The 25,881-nt window shown below is 43.2% G+C and overlaps 2 protein-coding genes across 2 annotated transcripts in view; both read right to left on the bottom strand.

Annotated features, from left to right (window-relative positions):
* Positions 1-14,472, bottom strand: part of LOC307199728 (uncharacterized protein) — a gene marked incomplete at its 3' end in the record, with an annotated part of 327,020 nt that extends 312,548 nt beyond the window's left edge. The window contains exon 1 of the mRNA XM_079947705.1: positions 14,418-14,472. The remainder of the gene's footprint in view (positions 1-14,417) is intronic.
* VOPP1 (VOPP1 WW domain binding protein) overlaps positions 1-25,470 on the bottom strand; it is a 41,803-nt gene extending 16,333 nt beyond the window's left edge. The window contains exon 1 of the mRNA XM_079947667.1: positions 25,317-25,470. Within this exon, the coding sequence (XP_079803793.1) occupies positions 25,317-25,367 (51 nt within the window). The 5' untranslated portion in view covers positions 25,368-25,470. The remainder of the gene's footprint in view (positions 1-25,316) is intronic.
* Between the last annotated feature and the right edge of the window lie 411 nt (positions 25,471-25,881).

The raw sequence follows: 25,881 nt of genomic DNA, 5'->3' as shown, positions 1-25,881 counted from the left end.
AATATACAGGATTCCCACCCCCAACCTACAAGAAATCAGTATTCTCTCAGTCTCACTGTCCATCTCCAACAGGGGATAAGAATTCTGACATCTCACAGCATGTTGTTAGGATTACTAATCTAGCATATGTTAAGCACCAAAAGCACATATAAATGCTGTGTATTATTATTTACATATTAAAATAGACAATCCTGGTGATGTTCAAATTGCTTAACTTTGCAACCACTAGTGGCTACCACTAGATCTGATAAAAAGGTAAAGGTAAAGGTACCCCTGCCCGTACGGGCCAGTCTTGACAGACTCTGGGGTTGTGCGCCCATCTCACTTAAGAGGCCAGGGGCCAGCGCTGTCCGGAGACACTTCCGGGTCACGTGGCCAGCGTGACATCGCTGCTCTGGCGAGCCAGAGCCGCACACGGAAACGCCGTTTACCTTCCCGCTGGTAAGCGGTCCCTATTTATCTACTTGCACCCGGAGGTGCTTTCGAACTGCTAGGTTGGCAGGCGCTGGGACCGAGCAGCGGGAGCGCACCCCGCCGCAGGGATTTGAACCGCCGACCTTTTGATCGGCAAGTCCTAGGCGCTGAGGCTTTAACCCACAGCGCCACCTGCGTCCCTTACTAGATCTGATACTCATTGACTATGTGACTTGTTAGGGAATAGGCCTAATTCACTTATGCATAAATAAAGCTTCGTGATCAATTTATGAAGATTCATTTCACATGTTCATGCTTGTGGTAAACTAACCATGTGAACCAGTTGTCCAGATATTTGGCCCCATGAATTCCCTCACTTGGTTCATTGCAACAATGCTGCTGAGGTGTGCTTATGGCAGTCAACTCATGCAATCTATCTACCATGTGAATATTAAATACAGACAGAAGAAGAGTAATAATATTAAATGAGATAAGCCCAAATTCTGATCACATCAAATAGCTCTAATAAAATGTGAACTTGGTATTGTAAAGAGTACTAGACATTCTGTTTTGGTGACTGCAACCTGGTTGAAGGAGTCATCTGGCATGTAGCTTATATATCTGAGCTTCTAACACTAGTATAGACAATGGTGCAGCAAATTCCTCCACTTTATTTACTAAAATAAAGCTAAAAATATATATTTAAGAACTACCAATAATATACTTTAACTGAATAGTTCAGGTACACCAGATAGCTACAAAAGATCACAGAGAGCAGGGACTACATATTCATACCACTGTTGTGATACATTCCATACCCATAGCAGAACCATCAAAGCTTCCAAGTTTTGAATCTGGCACAAAAGAACCACTACTGAAAAATATGAGAATTTAGGGATGAGTTTATATGGAGTCAAGGGACGCGGTGGCTCTGTGGGTAAAACCTCAGCACCTAGGACTTGCCAATCGTGTGGTCGGCGGTTCGAATCCCCGCGGTGGGGTGAGCTCCCGTCGTTCGGTCCCAGCTCCTGCCCACCTAGCAGTTCGAAAGCACGTCAAAGTGCAAGTAGATAAATAGGTACCGCTTTATAGCGGGAAGGTAAACGGCGTTTCCGTGTGCTGCGCTGGTGCCGGTTCGCCGGAGCAGCTTTGTCATGCTGGCCACATGACCCGGAAGTGTCTCCGGACAGCACTGGCCCCCGGCCTCTTAAGCGAGATGGGCACACAACCCCAGAGTCGGACACGACTGGCCCGTAGGAGCAGGGGTACCTTTTACCTTATATGGAGTCAGGACTGACATATTCTCTCCCCTGCTCCTTTCCCAAGGCTACCACAGACATTCAAAAAGCTCAACTAGTTTTAATTAAACCAATTAAGGTTTGCAAACACAATTAATAGATTATCAACTAAAACTGGCATGTAACTTTGAGGAACACCACACAGCTCACTGGGTTCTGGCATCTGGCAATTAAGTTACCAACACACACCAAGGCCCAACCTACAGCTCAGACCAATTTTCAGATATTCAGCAGATGTAGAACAAATTAATCTGATTACTATGGATCATTTCTGAAGTAGACTTGGGGGGTTCCTTTTCGAAAGAAAAACAATATAGACGGGTTCCATTCCCAGTCCCCGTGTATAAGTGTGCCTAACCCCATTCCACCCTCTTCCAGATCCAAAAGTTCCCACACATCAGTGACCAGAGATCAACTGGACATGCCTAATATGGTCACTGCCTGTACATGTAAAGTAACTAAATTTACAATGTCAGAATTCAGTTCATGTAAACATGCACACAATTTAGCTTATATGCTTGCCTAAATATCACAGATATTTTTTCCCTACAATACCACAAGAACAAGCATGGACTGTCCTTCAGCATTTCATCTAAGTCCTCAAGGATTACCCTTTATAGTAAAGGAGAAACCAAAAGAAACCAAAAGAAACCAAAAGAAAAAAGAAAACTGCCCTCAAATACACTGATATGTCTCTTGATATTCTCTTGATATTCTCACTGATTCTCTGACCTTTTGAAGTAGAACAACGGAGCTGAAAGCATCAGCTGAAAAGCCACAAGACACTGAGTGCTAGCTGTGGGGTCACAATCCCCAAAAGGTTAAGTGGGGTGGCAGTGGAAAGATTTCTTTGATGTTTCTTAAGGAATCAGAAAAGCCTGAGTAGAGGACTTCAAAGACTTTGTCCCATTCATGTTCTATTTGTGTTTCCTCTTCCCCCCCCCTTCCATGGGAGAAAGGGGGAAGGCCCTGATGTGATTGTGTGTTCTATAGTATGTTTCCCCCCTCTTGCTCTTAGCACTGTATATTATCCCCAGCATTAGCCATACTTGCTCAATACTTCTTTCAGGGTCAAAGAGAAAATGCTCATCTCAGGAGGTTTTTCTAGAGTATTTATTCCGGAACGCCAGTTATGAAATCACAAGCCCCTTTGCAGCTTCAAAGTTCTGACAGGCAATGCTTTTGCCCTTGCAAGAAAAAGATAAAAATCACAGAAAGCTTGACAAATAACAGGTAGAAGGGCAAATGATATTGTTACAAGTCTGAGGGGAGCCTGGACCCTGCTTCTAATTCCTGGACACCCTTTCTAATTCCTGGGTGCCAGACAAGCACAATATGGGCCAACTATTTGAATCCAAGGCTGCAGCAATGTGAGCCCCTCCACTGTACGTTGTATATATGTGTGAATAAAACATATATCATAAAGACACCACAGTCTCTGCTGTGCCTTATTTCCAAAAGCAAACACGGACCCTGGGCAAGTACTTGGACCCCTTGGAATCCCACACAGCTTGGAGACTGGGGTGCTGTGCAACCATATATTGAAGTCGGAACAAAATAATTTTTTTTAAAAAAAATTAAAAAATTCTTGCAGTAGCACTTTAGAGACTAACTAAGTTAGTTATTGATATGAGCTTGTGTGCTCATACCAATAACTAACTTAGTTGGTCTCTAAGGTGTTACTGCAGGACGCGGGTGGCGCTGTGGGTAAAACCTCAGCGCCTAGGACTTGCCGATCGCATGGTTGGCGGTTCGAATCCCCGCGGCGGGGTGAGCTCCCGTCGTTCGGTCCCAGCTCCTGCCCACCTAGCAGTTCGAAAGCACGTCAAAGTGCAAGTATATAAATAGGTACCGCTTTATAGCAGGAAGGTAAACGGCGTTTCCGTGTGCTGCTCTGGTGCCGGTTCACCAGAGCAGCTTCGTCACGCTGGCCACGTGACCCGGAAGTGTCTGCGGACAGCGCTGGCTCTCGGCCTCTAGAGTGAGATGAGCGCACAACCCTAGAGTCTGTCAAGACTGGCCCACACGGGCAGGGGTACCTTTACCTTTACCTTTAAGGTGTTACTGGAAAGAATTTTTTATTATTTTATTTTATTTATTTTATTTTGTTTCGACTACAGCAGACCAACATGGCTACCTACCTGTAACTATATATTTAAGGCAAGGTCATGTGCCTTATGCTGTACTACAATCCCTCTTGCTGTTCTGGCTCCTGGGATAGCTGCGCAGCCTGCATTCGCTCCATAAGACGCACACACATTTCCCCTTACTTTTTAGGAGGGGAAAAGTGAGTCTTATAGAGCAAAAAATACGGTAGCTATTTTTTACTTAAACTGGAAGCTGGAAGAAGAGGATTCCAAACCAATTTTCCTGCACTATAGCCCATGCTCTCCAGCTCTGCCTTAGTGATCCAGATTATCAGGCAAGGAAGCTGTACAGAAGATTTGTTCTAGGGCTAGCTAGCATGGGCTCTCACCCAGGGGGACAAAATACAAACCACATAATTGTTTATGGTAGGATTCCTTGCATCAATTCAAAAGAAGGGATTTAAAGTTTAAAATATCTTGGGCACCCTAGTTGGGGCCCTTCCAGGGCACAAACCCAGTTGCTTGTGGTTCTGCCAACTCCTTAGAGCTTCAGAGATTTGAATGATGCTGCCTTGAATGCTGCAGAGAGCCAACACAGATGCTGGAGCAGTGATGCTCTGTGTTCCCCTGATCAAGAGGCAGGAAGTTTCGTTCTGCAAGAGTGCATATTGCAACAGTCAAGTCCTGAAGGCAAAACACAAACAATACATCTTCCTAGTTCTCAGCCTATCCCTTTCAATGTTCTTGCCATTAGGCTAAATGCTCTCCGTTCCTCCACTTGCAGTTGTTTAATGTGCTTATTATTCCACCCACAACGCTAAGCCCAAGGAACATTTGTTCTAACACAGCAGCATCCACAGCATGGAGCACTGCGCTGCCCATGAGACCTTTAAACTAGTTCCAAGGCTCTCAATATGTTACTGTAAATGCAGGGCAATGAGCAAAGAAAGGAAACAGAGAGACAGGGATTAGACCACATTCAGCATCTTGTGAACAAAGCATGCTTCTTATCAGCACAGCTGATGAGTCTGTCAATGCATTTTCCATTAAAGACTTGAATACAGTCTGCATCCCATGTTCATAGGACAGTGAAAGAGGCTTGTGTGTGACCAGCCTTTATCATTCCACATTGCCAAATCCACCCACCCTCTTTTTTAAAGCAATGTAGTAATCCACATTTTTAAACTAGTTAACACAGCCAGATTCTGGAATTAGGTCTCAATCTTCACTCCTGAAAACACACTACAGAAAGTTCAGAATGTAATGGGAGCCACAATTCGAACAGAGTTTGGAGCTAAAACCTGCTTTGAGTACAATAGCTTGGCATCCATACACACTTTGAACAGAGGACAATACTTCCAGGTCAGAGGGCATGACTTCCAGGCTTCCTGGAATTAGTCTAAAAATTGTAGAGCCACTCATGGGTTCTACTCTTAAGGTAATCTATTCCCAAGACATTTAGGAATTTTAAGGTTAAGACCAAAATTTGGACTAAGAAACAAATGAGGAGACAGTGTAGTTTTAAAATTGATGAGGTGCATTCTATACGTCCTGGCCCAGTTAGTAATCTAGCTGCTATATTTTGTACTAACTTTAGTTTACAAACTACTTTCAAGGGCACTGTAGCCCAGTGGCATCTTACTTGTTAATTTAAATGATGGATGTACTGCCTTTCAGCAGAGCACACACTGGCCTCAATCCCTGGAATTCACAGGTAGTACTAGGAAGTGCTAGAGAGTATTGTAATCAGCGAATACAATACTCAACTAGCTGGACTATATTTTGGGACCCAGCATAAAGCACTGTTCTGTTTACATACAATACAAACTAAAATTACTAACTAAGAAATGCATACACGCTATGAACATTACACCAAACCATATTTCCATATCTAGAGATCTCATGCTTGTTGGGAACCAATCATGTTGCCTAGGACTAGACTAAAACCAAAGAGAACATCTATATTACAGACATAAACATGTTTTAACATTCATTCCATAATTGAGCTATATTAACTATATTTTGGGATAGAGGATGGGGTAGATCTCTAACCAAACATTTATCACTGTCTTAACCCATTTTCTATAGGATTTGAGCAAAAAGGCCCACCCAAATATTTGCCACCCTACTTGCAGATGGTGAAATTAGGAAGGAAATTTGGCAACAATATCTCATGAAGTGGCCAAATCTGTGCAAAAAAAAATCACAAGCAACAAAGTTATGTTTTGGTCTATCATCTTGATTCAAAATGGCGCCAAGTGTTCAATAAGCAATGAAGATTGTTGCCCACCTTGGGAATCCTTATGTCAAGTTTCATGAGAATATCTTAACAGGCAAGATTCAAAATGGTGACTGATGTCCAAACATCAATGAAGAACGCCCCCCCCCAACTTTATGCCAAGTTTGGTGCCAATACCTTGAGAGGCATTCAAATGTATAGAGAACAAAAAAGAAAAAAGATAAAAAGGACAGACAGAAAAATCACGTTCCAAAATATATAGAAGCATGAATTGTGCGGGAACTTAGGAGGAATTGTAACAGTTTTTCTGAAAGGCTCTGTAATGCATAAAAACATTACAAAATGAAAAAATAGTGAGATTTCCATTCAACTAAAATCAGGAGTGGGGGTTGGGTGGGGAAATATGCACGTCTGACCCTCATTTCAATGGGAAAGGCTTCCCAACACGAGCAACAGAATGACCCCTATGCACTTGGGTGGGTCTCAAAACAGAATCTGTGCCCACCTCATGTTGTAAAATACAGCTTCTATTATATCAATTTCATTGCTGCTAAGGGAAAAATGCATACTTGACAACATAATTACAGCTATCACTCTAATTACTATGTACTGCATTTACAAAGATTCACAGGCAAGGGGATAAGACCCACCATCTATTTTATTTTATTTGCATTGCATCAAGAACCAGTTTTAATAAATTTTAGTGCTAGGGAAAGCCTGTGGACTCAGTGCAGATGTAAAACCAGGTATAGACAAGAAATCAGGAGCACCCTACATGTTCATGCTCTATTAATTCCCATTATGTGAATGCACCTGTGACTTTTGGTTCCGACAATGGTCTTGGTTAGCTCCAAACCAGAGTTTGTCACCTTGGCTAGAAGCAGGTTTAGCTAGCATAATTTTCTCCAGGTGCAACACTGCTTAGTTATCCCTTCATTAACACAGAAACATCTTTATGATTGGTTTATCTTATCTTAATAAGCTTTATGTGCTTAAATAGAACCATTTTCTATAAATAGAACATATCAAAGGTCAGGAGGAGTGAAATGGTCCAGCTTAAATACCTGATGAATCTGCAGTCCTGAGTCATTTAACATGTTTGTTATTATGCATTTATATGTTATTATGCCTTTCTCCCAAACTGGTGATGATATACTCAATCCGGCCTTAGATCTAGATTTTGATATTGCTTAATGGTTTCAATATTTATTGCATTTAACCTTTTAGATAGAATGCATCAATGAATGATTCCTGTGTGCCTGCATTTGTAACCTTCGTGCCTTCCTCCTATACTGTGTATTTCTGTGTAAACATTGCATACCAGCCTTCTTGCCTTATCTGACCCTGGAGGGGCAAATGATGCTTTGCTAAAAGCTATTTGTTGGATTAGCATCTGGGTGACAACCAGCATTTCTCCTTGAAGCTATCTGAGGCCTAGAAAGAGGAGATGGGAGACCCTCTTCCAATCTCAATGAAGGTCCAGTTGCCAAGGCAACTAGGTTAAAGTGTGATAGTTGAGAACAAATGGCTTGGGGCACCCCAATGTAAATGTGGGAAGTAGATAGCAGTATGGAGCCATGAATGTATACATCCCATGAATTATAACCTTTATTGATGCATGTAGGAGGATGTTTAAGATGTTTTATGGCTCTTTATGTGCAGTGTTATATATAAAGGTTAAAAAAGAGTAAAGGACCCCTGGACGGTTAGCTCCAGTCGAATTCTGAAAGCATACCAATGTGAGCAGATCAATAGGAACTGGAGCAGTGGGAAGGTAAACAGCATTTCCATGCACTCTGGCTTCCGTCATGGTGTCCTGTTGCACCAGAAGCGGTTTAGTCATGCTGGCCACATGACCCAGAAAGCTGTCTGCAGACAAATGCTGGCTCCCTCAACCTGAAAGCGGAGATGAACGCCGAACCCCATAGTTGATTTCGACTGGAATTAACCGTCCAGGGGTCCTTTGCCTTTACCTTTTACCTATCTCTTCTGGACAGTCCTTCCTAATTGATGGTTCATTAATAAACTTGGTCCCTGGACCACTAAGCTTGCTATTTTTCTCCTGGTTCCATGCTTTATTTAACAGTGTTCCCTCACTTGGGCAAGAACAGGTGATGTAGAGGTAAATTCTTCCCACACTGGGATTCAACATTCAAACACATAATTATAAAATACAAAGTAATAAAAACAAACTAGTTAAAAGGAGTAGTTAAAACACACCGAAATGCATTTAAAACTAGCATTAAAGTGCAGTTTGCCCTGGCAGCAGCCCAGTGGCCAGCATTGTTTTCAAAGGCCTGTCTGAATAGGAAAGCAAAATAAAAAAATTCCTTCCAGTAGCACCTTAGAGACCAACAAAGTTTGTTATTGGTATGAGCTTTTGTGTGAATGCACACTTCCTTCAGATCTGGAAGGAATTTTTTTATTTTGTTTTGACTACGGCAGACTAACACGGCTACCTACCTGTAACTTGAATAGGAAAGCCTTAGCCTGCCGGTAGAAGGACAGCAAAAAGGGAGCCAGTCTAACCTCTCATGGGAGGAAATTCCACAGAAAAGGCTCTCTCTCATGTCACCACCAACCAACCATGCCTCCCATTTTGATGGACTGCATCCAGGAAGGTGCTCATCCAAAAATTTTAGCACCCAGGATATGCGAGCCCAAGCTATATAGGGTGTTATAGGACATAATCAGGGTTGAGTGATATCTGTTTTCAACAACATGATATATCACCAGCTAAACATTGTGATTTAGTGATATATCATGATGTCTGAAACATGGAACTATGTAGGGTGGGGGGATAGAGATTGGGCGAAGGAGCAGTCAAGGAGCTTAATAGGTATGTGCTATCTGTGCAGTGGATTCCTCCTCTCAAAGGAAGGCAAGCCCTTGCATTTAGAGAGAGAACTCCTTCCGCTCCTCCCTGGACAGAGAGATGGAGATGGAAGAAGCAGCCAGCTACGATTCCTGCACTGGACAGAGATACCACAGTTATTGGGAGGCACCAAGGCTGGATGTGGAACTGTTCTGCCATCAGAGGGGAAAGGGAGCCAAAAGGGAAGGCACAGCCAGCCAGCCACCAGAGGCTCACAATTACACTGCCCCCTGGATTTTTTAAAGGCTGTGCTTCGCAATACATTGCCAGCTCAATTATTCTGAAACGGTTCTCACGATGTGGTCTACAAACTGATACATTGCCAAGCCCTACCAGTCAGGGGTGTGACTGCAGCATTTTGGAACCTCTGAAGCTTCTGAACATTTTTCAAAGACCGCCCCATGTGGAGCTTGTATCAGTAGTCCAATCAGGATGTAACAAAGGCATGCATCTCTGTGGCCAGATCCAACACCTCAAGGGTGCTGTTGGTGCACGAGACATAATGGTACAAACACATTCCTGGCCACCACCAAAACCTGGAAACCCAGGTTCAGGGCAGCATCCAGGAGTACACTCAAAACCTATTGTAGTATAGACAGAAAAAAAAAATTGGGGGGGTGGGGGTCGGCTAAGAAATAGAGACGTATGGTGCAGGAACATGAGCACAACCACAAATCAGCTTAAGAGAAAACACTGATTAAAACTGGCAAGAGATAAAATTGTAACACAAATGTTTCTATGGGGTTAGTGTAGCAATGTGGTCCTGCCATGAAATAACACGTAAACGTGGTCCTGAGAGAGACTTAGTATTAAAAATAAATAAATAAATAAATAAATAAATAAATAAAACAACTATACAACCCCCTGGACGGTTAAGTCCAGTTAAAGGTGACTATGGGATGCAGCACTCACCTCAATTCAGGCCAAGGGAGCTGGCGTTTGTCCACAGACAGCTTTCCGGGTCATGTGGACAGCATGACTAAACTGCTTCTGGCACAACGGAACACCGTAATGGAAGCCAGAGTGCTGCAGCAGTACCTATTTAATTACTTGCACTGGTATGCTTTTGAACTGCTAGGTTGGCAGGAGCTGGGACAGAGCAACAGAAGTTCAACCCATCACAGGGATTTGAACCGCCGACCTTCTGACTGGCAAGCCCAAGAGGCTCAGTGATTTAGACCACAACGCCACCCACGTCCCTAATAATACACTATACACTAGGGCTAAAGCAAAACATTGAAGAGACAGAGGAAATTTGCTTATGAGAGAGGAAAAGGAAAATGAGAAAGTTACAGTGCGCTACCGATCTCCTGTTGGCTAGGAGACTGGGCATGCTACACCTGCAAATGGCCACGTGGCTAACACCCGTCAAGTAAATGCTGGCACTCGGTCTAATTAAGAAAACAAGCAGTATCTAATGGGTAGGGCCATTTTTCAGCTATACCAGCTAAACACAGTCTTGCAGATATAGCTACGCCAAACCAAACTGGCATCTTCCACACCCTGGAATGTTTGGCACTTTAGCAAAGCACTGAAGTTAAAGCTTCCTTATTTGGACACAGTTTATATTGCTCATTAATCTGACCTCCCAAGTGTATACATACTGGGTTTGTCACACTGCGCTCAAGGAAACATTCTCACCCATTGCAAGCCTCTGCAGGGAACAGATTTACAGAAGCACTTTTGTTACATAATCTCTGTTTTACATAATCTGTACCATGCAAATCTCCTTACACAACATTAAATACAACGAGGGAGGGACGGTTGTTTAAAATAACTGTGCCACTCTACTAAATGTACAGTCTGAGTCTTCAATAAAGGATGTGGCTTTTGATCTGGAAAAATACTGATGGAAAGCCATGATTTGTGTCACCTCAGACTTGTATATTACCCTACTCGTCTCAGTTCCACAGTGGCAGAATGCTGAAAACTACACCAGCCTGAAGAGGGGGGAATTCTGTTTTAACTTCCTGCTTCCACAGAACACCTATGAGGCATGGAATCACCTCATTCTCTGTCTTTGAATCCCTCCTCAAAGCCCACCTTTTCTGCAAATCCTTTGCCATAAGGCCTTAGCTCTCTCCCCTACAGAATCTGGTCTAAAGATTTGTAACTGTGTTTGCATATATTCTTCCATCTTCCTTTCTCTGTTGTCTCTGTCAGTGTTTACACTGAGAGCTTACTGAGACAGGAGTTGGTCACATCGCTCTATAAACAATGGCAGTTTTGTACTTCAGTCTCCCACAAATGACAGAACTCTCATTAGTCTTTTCCCTACTAGTCCCAACATGTAATCCAAAAGGTAAAGAGTGAAAGTTTTATTGGATCTATTATTACATTTTCTGCAAAATGTTGAAACTGAGCTTCACAATGAGAAACAATTAGCAAGAGCCAGATAATAAAACTGTACCACTGTGACTACAATATTTTGCCTTTATCAATGCTACTGTGTTCTGTCACGCATCTGTGATGCTTATTTAGATAGATGACATTTAGATAGATAGCATTTTCATTTCTGCAGTTCAACAACCAAATAAGCATAGGCATCTCAGGTACAGGAACAGGTTTTTAATGCACCATTGTTTTCCTTGCCAGACATGCAAATGAGATACACATCCTTATACAATACAAAGGAGCTCTGGGGCCAAACAGTATCTTCTATGAACTACTAAACGAAACTAAGACTAAGGAGGCTTGAGCAACAAACACACAAATGAGACTTGCAACAAAATGCCAGTGTGGAGTGCGCCTTTCCTCTCTTCCAGGACACAGGATTCTGCTCCCCTCCCCTCTTGGTTTTCTGCCTGCCTGCCTCCCAATAGTCCCAACAGTCAGACAGCATCCCATGGCCTATACAGATAACCAAGGGCAAATAAAGTGGAAAGAAACTGGGGGAAAGGGTCTAGAATTTCAGGAAGAACAAGCTTCACATTTGGGCATGAAGTATAATGAATTCTTTTATTTAGCCAGTCTGCTGAGGAATATAACAGGGTGCTAAAAGTAATATGCATTAATAAATCTTGACACCACTAAAAGTTGGAACTGCATTCTAGCAATTAGACACTGGACTAGGAACTTGATTAACTAAAGGCAAGACACATGCACTTCAGAATTTTCGCTGTGGCCAGAATAGGCCCTGGAGTCAAGGATCACCTGACCATCTGAGTCCCTTCTTTGTGTGCCTCCTCCATGAGAGGCCTGGAGGGGGGCAGCCATGAGAACGGGCCTTTTCTGCAGTGGCTCCCTGCTTGTGGAATGCTCTCCCCAGGGAGGCTCGCCTGGCACTTTCATTGCATATCTTTAGGCACCAGCCAAAAACATTTCTCTATAACCAGGGCCTTCAGCTGATTAAACAATCTATGGCCTTTTAAATGTGTTCTTGAGGGGTGGGGGGTTGTTGGTTTTTGTTCTTGTTTTTCTTTTGTTCTTGTTTTTCATCTGCAGATGAAGGACAGTATACAAATTTAAAAAATATTAGTAAGTCATCATCATCAAGAGCCAGTGTGGTGTAGTGGTTAAGAGCGGTAGTCTCGTAATCTGGGGAACCGGGTTCGAGTCTCTGCTCCTCCACATGCAGCTGCTGGGTGACCTTGGGCCAGTCCCACTTATCTGAAGTCTCTCAGCCCCACTCACCTCACAGAGTGTTTGTTGTGGGGGAGGAAGGGAAAGGAGAATGTTAGCCGCTTTGAGACTCCTTAAAGGGAGTGAAAGGCGGGATATCAAATCCAAACTCTTCTTCTTCTTCTTCAAAGTAGAAACCAGATGAACCTAGAGCTGGCTCTAAATTTTTGAGGCCCCTCCCAAGGCAAGGCCCATAAACTGACAGAGTGGCCCAGACTCCCCTCTGAGATGTACCCTATCTGGTGCATATCATGTCCTCTGCCTTCACACATCCCTCAAGCCGTCTGCACATGAAAGACTTCACTAGAGGAGGACACTCATTCATGTTAAACTGAGTGCTTGGAAGTTAGAAGAAGCACCACACAGTCTTGCACGGCCTCCATTTTACTTGGGCAAAGTCCCCTCTGACTGCTGAGCATTGGCAAAAACGTAGCCACACTGACCTCAAGAACTAGTCCAGAAAGATGGCTCTATGACTGGATGGAATTTCATAAGATATTAAAAGAAATGTAATCAATAAAGACAAGGCATTGGCACTGCTACAAAAACAATGACTATGGAAACAGTAGAATGACTGCCCAAATCTAATTGCGCAGGTAGCCTCTGTGCATCTTCCTTCCCCTCCACACACTTTCTCTCAAGTAAATTGCTTTTGTTTATAATCGTACTTTGCTCTGTGCCTCCACTCATGCATGCACTTTCCATGTAATCAGGTTTAATCAACATTTCTATAGTGCACTAAGATTTCTGCATGAAATGTATTACAAATGTACATTATTTCTAGCTTAAACGTTTAGTGTACCCATAATAATCTATCAGCTGTAACAGAAGAATACATTGACCCATTAACTCATCGATGCACTATAATAAAGCTACAGCCACAAAAACAGAACTAAGAAGATTGAATCCAGGGCTACAAGAGCTACAAGAAAGTAAGAGCTACAAGGAAACTAGAATACTTGGCAGACTTACCATCGCCACTAATTTAGGATTGCCTGAGCTTTTTTTGGAAAAGTTGTTGCATTTTTTTTAGTTTTGCCCAAAGCTATTGAGGGAAATCAGTAAAACTGACAATGGGTTGCCAGACTGCAGTATTCCTTTTTTTTTTTTTTTTTGTAATTCTCTTTATTAGTTTCCGTTGAACAATCAAACACAAATAAACACAGAACAAAATCATCACAAAAAAAGAAAACAAACAACAGAACAAAAAAGAAAAAAGACAAAGACATCATACAACTAATTGACTTCCCTCCACCTCGGTTTTGGATTATGTAACAAAAGATTTTTTTCCTGCAGTTTCGATTTATGACATCTGCACGTCGTAGGGTTATATTGAGCCTACTGTGATTTTTAAATTTCTTAAATCTGCTTCGATATATGTTATGAATTTGTTCCATTCCTTAATAAACTTTGTTTCTTTCTGGTCTCTAATTTTTTGTGTCATTTTTGCCAATTCTATGTATTCGAATAATTTACTTTGCCAATCTTTTACCATTGGGATATTAGTTGTCTTCCAATTTTGTGCTATCAATATTCTAGCGGCTGTTGTTGCATACTGGAATAATATCTGATCCTCTTTCTTAATTTCATCTCCAATCATCCCCAAAAGAAAAGCTTCAGGTTTTTTTGACAAAGGTGTATTTAATTTTTTTTTTAGTTCATTATAAACAAGCTCCCAAAACTTTTTAATTTTTTCAAAAGTCCACCACATATGGTAGAAACTTCCTTCCTTATTTTTGCATTTCCAACACACTTTGTCTCCAGTCTTATAATTTTTTTCTAATTTTACAGGTGTGATGTACCATCTGTACATCATTTTTTCCATATTTTCTCTTAGTGCAACACAGGCTGTAAATTTCATATCTTTGTTCCAAAGCTTTGACCAACTTTTATCTCAGTTACAGATAGGTAGCCGTGTTGGTCTGCCATAGTCAAAACAAAATTAAAAAATTCCTTCCAGTAGCACCTTAAAGACCAACTAAGTTAGTTCTTGGTATGAGCTTTCGTGTGCATGCACACTTCTTCAGATACCTGGAAGGAATTTTTTTATTTTCTTTTATCTCCTCATCTTTAGTGTCCCATTCTAACAATTGGTTATACATTTTTTATAAGAGTTTGGAATTTCCTTCCAGTATTTCTATCTGAAATCTAGATTTTTTTCGTTCATCCCTATCTTTTTATCTTCCGTCCATAGAGCGTTAATTTGATGAAATTGTAGCTAGCTCATTAATTTATCTCTTAACTCTTCATATGTTTTAGTTTTCCATCCTTTTTCTGTTCTAACCAGTAGATCCTCATATGTCCATCTTTCACCTTCCATCTTTATTTTTTTGGTTGTTAAAGCAGTATTCCATGTATGTCTGGGAAATTCCGGAAACATGGCAACCCTCCCACCAAAAAAAAAAAATCCATTGGTACTGAAATGTTTTGATCAGTTATTTTGCAGACTCTTTTCCAAATCCACAACTTTATTTTTTCATTTTTCAGTTTATATACACCACATTTCATCCTAAACCACCCTCATCTTATCTTTGATAATTAAAAACTTTTGCCATGCAGTTGATTGGCTGAAAATGTTAGGTGATGCTTGTGTGTTGCAACTTTCTTCCACTTATTAGGAGGGCTGACCAGGCATGGAAAAGGCCTTTAGGCTGTCTGCCTTCTGTGCATTTAATTTGTGTGAGTCTAATTGGCTGGCCTTCAACCGTATAAAGCTGAAACCACACATGTTAAATGTGCGTAAGTTGCAGTCATACTGTATTACCCAAGGAGAAGGAGGAAACAAGATGTTGGGCTGCTAATTTCAGTGGCTGCCATGAAGCTCATCATGCCCTTGCTTCCCAGTGACAACCATACAAGCCTGCAATAATTCCCCATGTTGTCCTTCAACTACAGGATGGTCCCAGTTTTGCAACTTGCTTTGCATTCATGCCCACCAGAGTTATAACACAGGTTCAGCCATTGATCTCACCCCTTCCTTTCAGGCTTTAGGAAGGCTGTCTTGCCTTGTTTTAATATTTCAGAGCAGCATGTATATACTCAGACATAAATGTCCTGTTTCATTTCTGTTTCTAAAAGATAGATAAAACTGCAAATACATTTTCAAAGATGTTCTGGGCTGGGGCTAGTGAAATCAAGTGTGCCAGCCAATGTGCATCATCCACAGTTAATTTTGCCCTGTTTCAGCTGAACCATGCTGGGCATTGGCAGAATTGTTTTTTCAGAGTTCACTTTGAGACAACGAATGCTATGTTTGTATTGGATGCTATGAGAAACCAGTCCCACTGCTCTTAGAATTTTGCCTTTCTCTATTCTTAATACAGCCTCTGACCAGTTTTAGACCAGCTTGATCAAATTTTGATCACACAGGACAGAATAGAAAACATTCAATTACAGCAGCAGACTGTAATTAATATTAATACAGTATGGGAATGGTGGGGACCTCTGGGGAAAACTCTTCAGAAAATACTGATAAACCACCTCTTTAGCTGAAGTAAATCAAGTGAACATTCAGTGTAATCTTTTCTGCCTTTACAATTTTTTTCTTCACAAGCACAGAGCTGCCCTCTTTTCATTGTTATCTTCAGTTCTGAAAATATATGCAGGTGTACATTTCCAAAATCTTGGTGATGGCAATGTTTGAAAGTAAAATTAATCTAGTGCATTTTCATTCCCCCACCAGCAAAGAGGCCGGCCTGTTTCACATACAGTAGCTCTCGCCATTTCCAAAAGAGCAAGACTCCATTTCAGAAATCAGCAGAGCCCGGCTGCTTTGGTTGGGATCTGTATTTCCTTCTACATCACCTAGGCAACCAAACACTTGGTCTCCTGCTCTCTGTATTGCCAATATAGTGGCTGTCGTCCCTTCCTGTTTGAGCATTCTTAACCATTACTAATTTCTGGCCATTACCTCTTCCTGTAACAATTACCTCTTCCTGTAAGCATTGGTTTTAATTAGAAGGAACAATGAAACAGGTTATAATGGAACAAATGTCAGCCTGGATAACTCAATTGATTAGAGCAGGCTTCCTCAACCTCGGCCCTCCAGATGTTTTGAGTCTACAGTTCCCATCATCCCTGACCACTGGTCCTGCTAGCTAGGGATCATGGGACTTGTAGGCCAAAAAACACCTGGAGGGCTGAGGTCGAGGTAGCCTGGGTTAGAGCATAGTGCTGATAACGCCAAGGTAGCAGGATCGATCCCTGTAAGGAACAGCTGCCTATTCCTGCATTGCAGGGGTTTTGACTAAATGATCCTCAGGGTCCCTTCCAACTGTGGAAAGCATTGGGCCTTAAGAACTTGCTCCCTCTCCCATTTGGCCTTCAAAGCCATAACAGAGGCATGGGTTAACCAAGATGGCGAGTGCAACAGCCGTGCCGAGCTCATTGGGACCGCCAAGACCAACAGGGTGCCAACACCAATGCTGCCACAAGCAGGGGGGAGCCAGGGGGGCCCAATGTGAAGGTCAAGAGGGCTGTGTGGAGTCCCCAAACCCCTATGACCTCAGCTCCACCAGGACTGGGATTGCCCCATATGTGATCCAGCAGAGCTCGGAGGTCTGGAGGCTTCCGGAGCTGAGCAGACAACTCAGCGGATCCCCCACCCCCCCGCCCAGCTGAACACTCACCAGCCTCTACCACCACGGCCGCTACTGCAGCCATTGAGAGAGAGGTAGGAGGGGACCGGGAGAGCCAGGGAGGCCACATAAAAGTGTGCAACCCAGTCCAAAGCTGGCCCCAACCTAACCTCTCTGGTGACCAGTGCAAGGGAAGCGGAAAGGGGGCCCATTGGGGAGCCGCACAAAGGTATTGCCTGGGAGAAGACAGGCGCTGGGTGGGCCCTTCCCTGCTGGCGGATGGAAACGGACACAGGATCCAAAAATTTTCTTTTCTTAATTAAAAAATATATTTTAAATACATTATTCACTCATTCATTCATTCTAACTCTCAAGAATTAAAATGATGGTGCCCATAAAGAGGCCCTAAGCCAACACAGGCCACTTCCTGGGCCCACAGCTTCAGACTTGAGCCCTTTTATTTTTTATTTATTTTAAAAAATTAAATGGGGGAGATATCGGACAGTCTTTTTCTCCCTCCCTCCCTGCCCTTCCATTATTATTATCATCACCTCTCTTCCCCCCCAAAAAACTTTTTATTCCACTTTATTGTTATTGCTATTATTTTCCCTTCTTTCTCTTTCCTTTTTCTCTTTAAAGTGTATATATCTATATCAATCTACAATAAATAAATAAATAAATAAATAAATAAGTAAATTATAATCCCCCCTCTCAAAAGGGTTTTCTATATACTATTTTTTTATATATATATAGATAAATAAATAAATATATATATAGATATAAAAATAACTTTCAGATACCACCACCTCAACATGTTTTCTTCTTCTTTTTCTTCTTTCTTAACTCCTAAACTCTCTACTCTTTCCATCCCCCTCCTCCTTCTCTCTTTTCTTTTCTCTCCTTCCCCCCCAAATTAATAATAATAATAATAATAATAATAATAATAATAATAATAATTGCATACAGTACCTACATACATATATCTCCCCATCTACTTTCAATAGTACCCCCCCCCTTTTGTGGTCTTTTACCTCATACTATAACTTGAATCACCACTGCAATTTTTTATCATTACTATTACTAATTGCCCCCTTTATTTTTATTTTTCCCCCTCTACTTTCCCTTTCCTCCCCCCTTCTCTCCCCTTTTTGTTTTTTTTGAATACAACCTTGCCAGCCTTAAATTTTTAACTTTTTACTACGAAGCCCTAACCCCACTTCCCACCCTTAACTGGACCCTACTCCCTCATTTGTGGTATGAGTGTGTAGGCGTGTGTGTATCCACAAACAACTCCCTCAACACACACCCTCCCTCTGGCCCCACCCCATCGGTCTCTTGCATCCCTGCTTGTTAATCCCTTTATGTCAACTGTCGGTCTGTCGGTCTGCTTGTCTGACCCCCGCTTCACCAACACAGCTGAGGCGACTACAGTGATCCTTAAAACACAGCCCAGACGTGACAAAATGGCAGCCTAATCCTGACACTCTGCAAAAGCCACCAGTCTACTGCATCTGTTCAACTCAGCAACTCAACAACATCCAGGAACCATCACCACCAAAACTCCTAACTACAACACACTCTGTTCCAAAAGGACACCACACACATCTCAAACCAAGGCCACCAGAGAGATTGAGATGGCACCAACCAGGGAGATAGTGAACAGCACTGAGACCACGACATCCCCCAGGATGACAACAACCCAACAACAAAACGGGACCTGAGGAAAACAGAACAAAGGCTAGCAGAACTACCGAAGAACACAGTGACTCAGCAACCTGACCTCCAAAGTGGAAACCCTCACTAGGACCATCTCCACTCTAGAAAATAAAAACCAAATGCAAGAAAGACTAATAGAGTGGTACTGAGAGGCTCTAAACACACGTGTGAAAAATGAATTGGCTGAACTGGGAAGCCACCCGGAAACAAAGCACATAAATGAGAACTAAACAAGCAGACCTCGAAGATCGCAGTAGACATTGCAACATCCGCTTCCGCAACTTCCCCGAAAAAGGACAAAACCCAGCAGACCTCATTGTATGCTGGCTAAAAACTATGATTCAAAGAACCCCTGATGCCCTACATGACCCACCTATTCAACAACATCATAAAAGGAGGCCCCATTCCTAAAACCTAGACCTCCTCCAAGATAGTCTCTATCCCAAAACCACTCAAAGACAGCCTCAAAGTAGAATCATACTGCCCGATCTCATTAATAAACAAAGACTACAAGATATTCACATCAATCTTGGCTAACTGCCTAAAAAAATTCCTACACAAATTAAATAGCCCTGGACCAGACGGGCTTCATCTCTCGTCGCAATATAACAGACCTTATCAGGAAACTACCGAATATGATCAAACACAGCAAGGCAACTAAACTCCCACTGACAATTATGTCCCTAGACATCCTCAAAGCTTTTGATTGCTTAGAATGGAAATACCTACTAGCAGTACTAACTAACATAAAATTTGGTCCCAACTTCTTACAAACCCTCAAAGAAATCTACTCCTGAGCCTCAGCAAAATACAGGACTAACACTGTCTCTCTTCCTATTCACCCTGGCTCTGGAACCTCTAGCAATCCAAATCTGAGCAGCCACAGACATCAAGGGAGTGGAAATAAAAGGCAGAACCTATAAATTAGGGCACTTTGAGGATGACCTGATGGTCACAACACCAGACTCCAAAAACACAGCAACTTTCCTAATCAGAGAACTCAACACATTTGCAATGGTGTAGGGCCTACGAGTAAATTTTGTAAAATCTGAGGCTATGTGTTTCAGCACCCCGCTCCCTCATATCCAAAAAGAATTTGCCAACATCACCAAGATAAAACTTTGCTGCCCCAAATTCAGATACCTAGGGGTACAAATAACCAGAAACCTCAACAACTATACCTCCACAATTACAACCCCCTGTGATGACAAATCAATAAAGATTTGAGGAGATTGTACAATATCAACTTCACTGTCGGACAAAATAGCCATGATCAAAATGACCACCCTCCCAAAATTAACCTACATATTCCAAACCCTCACAATCTGGATTCCCCCAGCCCAAATCAAGAATAAACCCCAAATCCACCAACCAAATGTGCCACATAAGCCCGTACATTCTAGAAGATGAGACAAAACAATGGGTACACTTGGAGAGACACATAATTGGAAATAACTCTACCACAGCATACCCATTCCTCCCAAACAACCCAAGGGAAACCCCCACAACACTAAACGGGTTCACACAGACCATGCTTAAATCATGGAAGGAAGAAGCAGGTAAACTGTCCAAAACCCCATCCCCACTAATACCCCTGGTATACCAACCCCTATTCTGCCACGCAGCACATAATCTCCAGATAAAAACTTGGCAAGCCAAAGGCTTAGACTGCCTAGCAGACTTCTACATGAGAAGACAGGCTCTAGCAGACTGAGTGGATGAGACCAAGAGGGGGTCCAACAGCCAAGAAGGCGGCTTCTGCATGTGCTGTAGAGGGAAAGGAGGGGCAGATGGGGCTTGTCAGCCTGGGAAGGTATCCCATCTAGGAGAAGGAAAACTCATCCTAAATCTCAGCTACCTTGTAGCTATACTCATTTATGAGGAAGGCTTTGGGAGTAAACCCCAAGGAAAAAATCCTTGCAGGACATCTTTGGGAGAAGAAAAAGCCATGGAGTAAACCCTACTTAAATGCAGAGTTAGAGTCCCAAGGGCAATTGGATGGTGTCTTGTATGCAGTGTTAGAAACTCAGATATATAAGTTAGGTGCCAAATGGTTCCTTAAACCAAAGTTGCAGTCATCAAAGTGGAATGTCTGGTTGGCATTTTGGGGTAAGACAGTTCTAAAGTCTTATTTTTCAAATGATGGACTGACTGTGATTGATGGTCAGTTAAGCATCTGGCAAATTCAGGTGACAACCTTGAGCTAGGTTAACAGCTCTGAGAACTTAAAGAAGAACTTAAAAGATCCAGGGACAGTCCACATATATATTGGCCTGTTCGCACCTCTTTTTCTTAATGGTGCCTGCTCAGGCTACACAGAAAAAGCATTTTGGTTCCTAAAATTCATTCTGATTGTGCATATAACACATAACTGATAGAATTCTACAGGATGGGGTATTAGTGTCTAAAAACAGTCCAGATCCAATTATCCCTAAGCAGGTGGTGGAGATATCACGCGCCATCCTGGCACCCAGGCATCTTCACTTGGTCACAAGTGGTCAAAGGCCAGGTGCAAAAATGCACCTTGTGCCTGGCTAATTTTGAACACTGCTTGTATGCCTCTTTCTGGCAACTTTTGCAGTCAAGTTGGTTCCAAGTATAATGCTTTCCTTTCCTTTGAAGTACATCAGCAAGGCTGAGAGGTAGGTATTTTCGTCGGGGCAGCCCAGGAGCTCCATCCACCAGACTGCCCAGGCTTCAGCTCCAGAGAGGTCTCTTTGGTGCTGCAAATACAGCAGACACTTCCACTGGAGGTAGCACTCTGAGGAGGCCTCAGCAGGTGACCTTAAGACCCAGAAAGGCTCATGTGGGAAGAATATAATGAACACAACCCAGTCCATTGTTTCTTTAAAAGGGGGAGGGGACTAAATTCCAAAAATCCATTATAAAAGAAGGTCGGAGTCTTCCTAGAAGCCATGCACACTGCCTGAAAACTCCAGGTGTGTTGAGGCCCTAAATGCTTAGATCAAAGGAAATTCTGGTATAGCAGCCAAAAAAAGCAAAACATGTACATGAAGCATTAACAACTTATGCTGAAACACCCTGTTTATAAAGTCAATTAAAACTTACAAAGAATACTGCAGGGCTTCTCCTAAATGGATTGAACATTGCAAGCTTAATCTTCTATTGTGCTGTCGTGTGGTTTGCTGGGCAATCACTGTTGTACATTCTGATTACGTTCCTTGGGGTGGGGGAAGCAGGGGATGATGGACAGTTATTAAGTTCCTAGTGGACTTTGAGAAGCCTTTGGAGCCAAGCTAAAGTAAATCCTTCCATGGACAGAATATTTATCGGTTTCTTTGTTCTATTGCACAGGGAATTTGAGATCAGAAAGATTGGGACTAGAAATACCCTTGTGCATTTCAGAAAAGGGATCACCATAAACCACCTCTGCTATCTCACACCACCCACCCGTATGGACAGCTTCTGCAATGAGAGGAAGTGGGGGAAAGCTACCATTTTTTCCGTGACTTTTCACGCACCTTGCATGTGAAAAGCCACTCAGGTCATATGTGCAAATCCAGTTTCCCATGATAATGATGAAAGAGCTGCAAATTGCTTCTTCCTCCACCCCCATATACACAATACACACATCAAGCTGGCAATACTCCCCAGCTCAGAGTTCAAAAAAATGTGCAATCTAGAAACCTGCACTGACAAGTGTGTTCATGATGACTCCTTAATATGGAGTGATCCATATGTTTTGATCATTCGATGAACATACAATCTGAAATCCCATAACTAACAGAAAGAAGACATTTATGTTCCTGGATACCTCCTATGATAGGGCAAAGGAGGAGTGTAAACACAGTGTTTGCAAAATTATTGGGGAGATTCACCGTCTCATGAATCAATGCAGTTCAATGCTAGGGTAGTTGACCTCTACCTAAGAGCCATTGTGTCAAATCACAGCCTACAAAGAACTTCCTAGAGGTGGTTTCATATATTACAACACAATACAGATTCTGTCAAAATCAAGGGGCATGGGTGACATACCAGGCTTAAATTTAAAAAATCCTTCCAGCAATACAGTCCTTATGGCTATTCGTCTTTACAGATCAATCAAAGATAAGAGTCCTAAAACAGACGGAACCCATTTACGAAGCTGGAAGAATTCTCCTAAGCTACCCTATGGTTTGAATAGGTGGTGGTGGGGATCGTGGGGATCGTACTACCTAATCACTGCTTCTATTACGCAAAATTAAGCAATGCCGAATCTAGGGAAATGCCTTAAGTGCTTTACAAAGGCAAATAGGCCAAAGAGAAGAGACCCAGCTATAAACAATCTAAACCCTCTTTGATTAAAACAAAGCAAAACAGCATGATGATGTAGCCAAAGAAGATTCATGAAAATTACTCTCTCAACACAGTGAATCTTTCCTGGCATGGCTAAATAAAGGCACCTGAACAGGCCTTGCAGTGAAAACTTCTTTTCCTATTTTTTCTTTGGATCAACTCGCCACTCATGAAACAAGGAAGTGCTGCCTCCAGCTTAACTGAGCCAGGATTCAGACAGTACAACCTGCTTGAATGCTGGAGCTGGGCTTTTACTGCACCAATCCATCATCACCCAGTGGTGCATTCACTGAGTCCTTTGCCCCCTTGCTCCCCCTAAAATCACCACTCCCTGGGTTTTTTAAGCACCTGTAACTAGTTCGAATCCCCGTGACGGGGTGAGCTCCCGCTGCTCGGTCCCTGCTCCTGCCAACCTAGCAGTTCAAAAGCACGTCAAAGTGCAAGTAGATAAATAGGTACCGCTCCGGCGGGGAGGTAAACGGCGTTTCCGTGCGCTGCTCTGGTTCGCCAGAAGCGGCTTAGTCATGCTGGCCACATGACCCGGAAGCCGTACACTGGCTCCCTCGGCCAATAAAGCGAGACGAGTGCCGCAACCCCAGTCGTCCACTACTGGACCTAATGGTCAGGGGTCCCTTTACCTAACTTGACTTGTAACTTGTGACAAATAAGAATCTCTCCCAGGCAGCCAGACTGGTTCCCTTCCCACCCCCCAATATGGAGAGAAGACTGTGAGGCCATCTGGAGTGAGGGAAGTCAGACAGCAGTGGCTCCTCTTACATTACTTCTCCATTCCTGGTGGTCCTCTTTTAACAGCTTTCCTTACAACAACAACAACACTCTAGTATCTGGATTGTAATACAAACATTGGCACACAATGTCCAGTTAGGCCCTGTCACCAAGCTAACTTGAGTAGCCGATTGTACCAACAGAGCACATCCATTCTTGATTCTGAAAAAGGTGGATAAGAACTGTCTTCGAGTATGTGTAGAGTATATTTCGATCACTATTTGAGTAGCCATAGTCTACCCTTACTTACCAGGGGGGGTGGGGGGGTGGGACTTCCCTAGCAAGCAGAAAGCCCTAGGCCTCTCTACTTAAATAAAATAACTACTGAATTTAATCTACATAACAGGATCGCATTTGGGAGGAGGACATGAAGCAATAATAAGAAAGTATTTTAATGAAAAAGAACAGTAATTATTTTGCAATACAAATGATTCCTGGTGATTAATAAAATTTGTATTTATTTGCAATGCACAGGAAGCTAGTGATTTCAGATATTTCTCTATAAATAAAAACTCGTAATGGTGAGAATGAGGAAGAAACAAGGCTCGTGCCATCAAAAATGTGTAAAACCTTCACAGCTGATTAAAAATGATAATGCACCTAAGATGTATCAAATCTGTGTATCGACATCACATTTAGTTCCCTGCGGAGTTAACACCAGCAGTTAGTAATAAAGGTAAGAGTCCTCAATCTTATCTATGAGCATATGCCTTCAAATCTACAAACCAGTTAGGCCTCTTTCTCCAGGTCCAACTGCATGCAACATTAAAATAAAATGAATTAAAATAAAATAAACAGCTGTCATGGGAGGCTAGAACCTTAAACTCTGCATAGGCAGAGTGTAAGGCTTAACTGTTTCCCCCAAATCATTTTTCTACTCAAAATCCCTCTCCCAATATATTTTTATCTCCGCAGTTAAAAGGAAAAGTAGTCGCGGGTCTTATTCCCTGCAGGGGAAGGGGAGCAATTTGGGAGGGGCATTACTTCCAGGTAAATGCCCTGAAGGGAAAGGGTGAACTAAGCAGCCCTGCTCAAGTTCCCAGCCTCCCAAAGGCAGTTTTTCATAAAAAGAGTGTGTCTGTCTGTGGACAATTCCATAGGCTTACCTGTGACATCCCGCTGGAGGTGGTAAGGCTGCCTGCAGGCTGGAAGACTGGAAGGGAGGAATTGCACGCGACTGAATGCTGCTACTCTGAAGAAGCACAGCTGGGACAAGAATATCCCTGACCATGATAGGCTATTCCCTGCCTATGTTATATGGCCTATAATCGTCCGGGTCTCCATTAAATCTCAACAGGGCTTCAAACGTATGGGAGTACATTGTGCATGGCAGAAAACCCTCAAGCCCCAGCCCCTCTAATGAGACTAGTAGGAAGAGCAATTGCTAACAATACTGATCTGCCTTACCTCCAGGAGCAGGAAGAGCAGCAGCAGGATCCCCGGCTGAAAATGGCTCATCTCTCCCTTTCCCTCACAGGCGCTGGGCAGCAGCGAAGAGCAGCGGCATCTCGAGGCTCCCCAGCCGAGGCAAGAAAGGGCAGAGGAGCCTCCGGGAAAGGAGCGCGGAGGCAGCGGGATCCCCGGCTTCTCCCCGCGCCCTTTCCGAGAAGGGACCGAGGGGGGGGCGGGATCCGGGCAGGTCCGCCCGCCCGCCCTGGCAAGCAGCTGCGGGGTCGCGCCCCTCCGGCCGGGCCGCTGTCCCGGGGCGACGGGAGGGACTCGGCGCACAAAGAGGAGGAGGAGGAGGAGGAGGCGGCGGCAGAAGGGCCGGGCTGGGAAGGCCCGCCCCGCCCCGGCCCGCCCCCCGACTCCGCCTAGCAGCGCCGGCCCGGATCCGCCAGGAGGAGGAGGAGGCGGCCTTGCAGGCTCGCTGTGTTCTTCCTGGAAGCGGAGCGGGAGGCGTGAAGGCTGTCCTAGCGCCGGGGAGTCAGGGGTTCCTCCTCTAAGCAGCCCAGTCCTAACACGGTTTAAT

The sequence above is a fragment of the Podarcis cretensis genome (genome assembly GCF_951804945.1).
Source record: "Podarcis cretensis genome assembly, chromosome: 12".
Lineage (NCBI taxonomy): Eukaryota > Metazoa > Chordata > Lepidosauria > Squamata > Lacertidae > Podarcis > Podarcis cretensis.
This window is presented reverse-complemented; position numbering and strand designations above follow the sequence as displayed.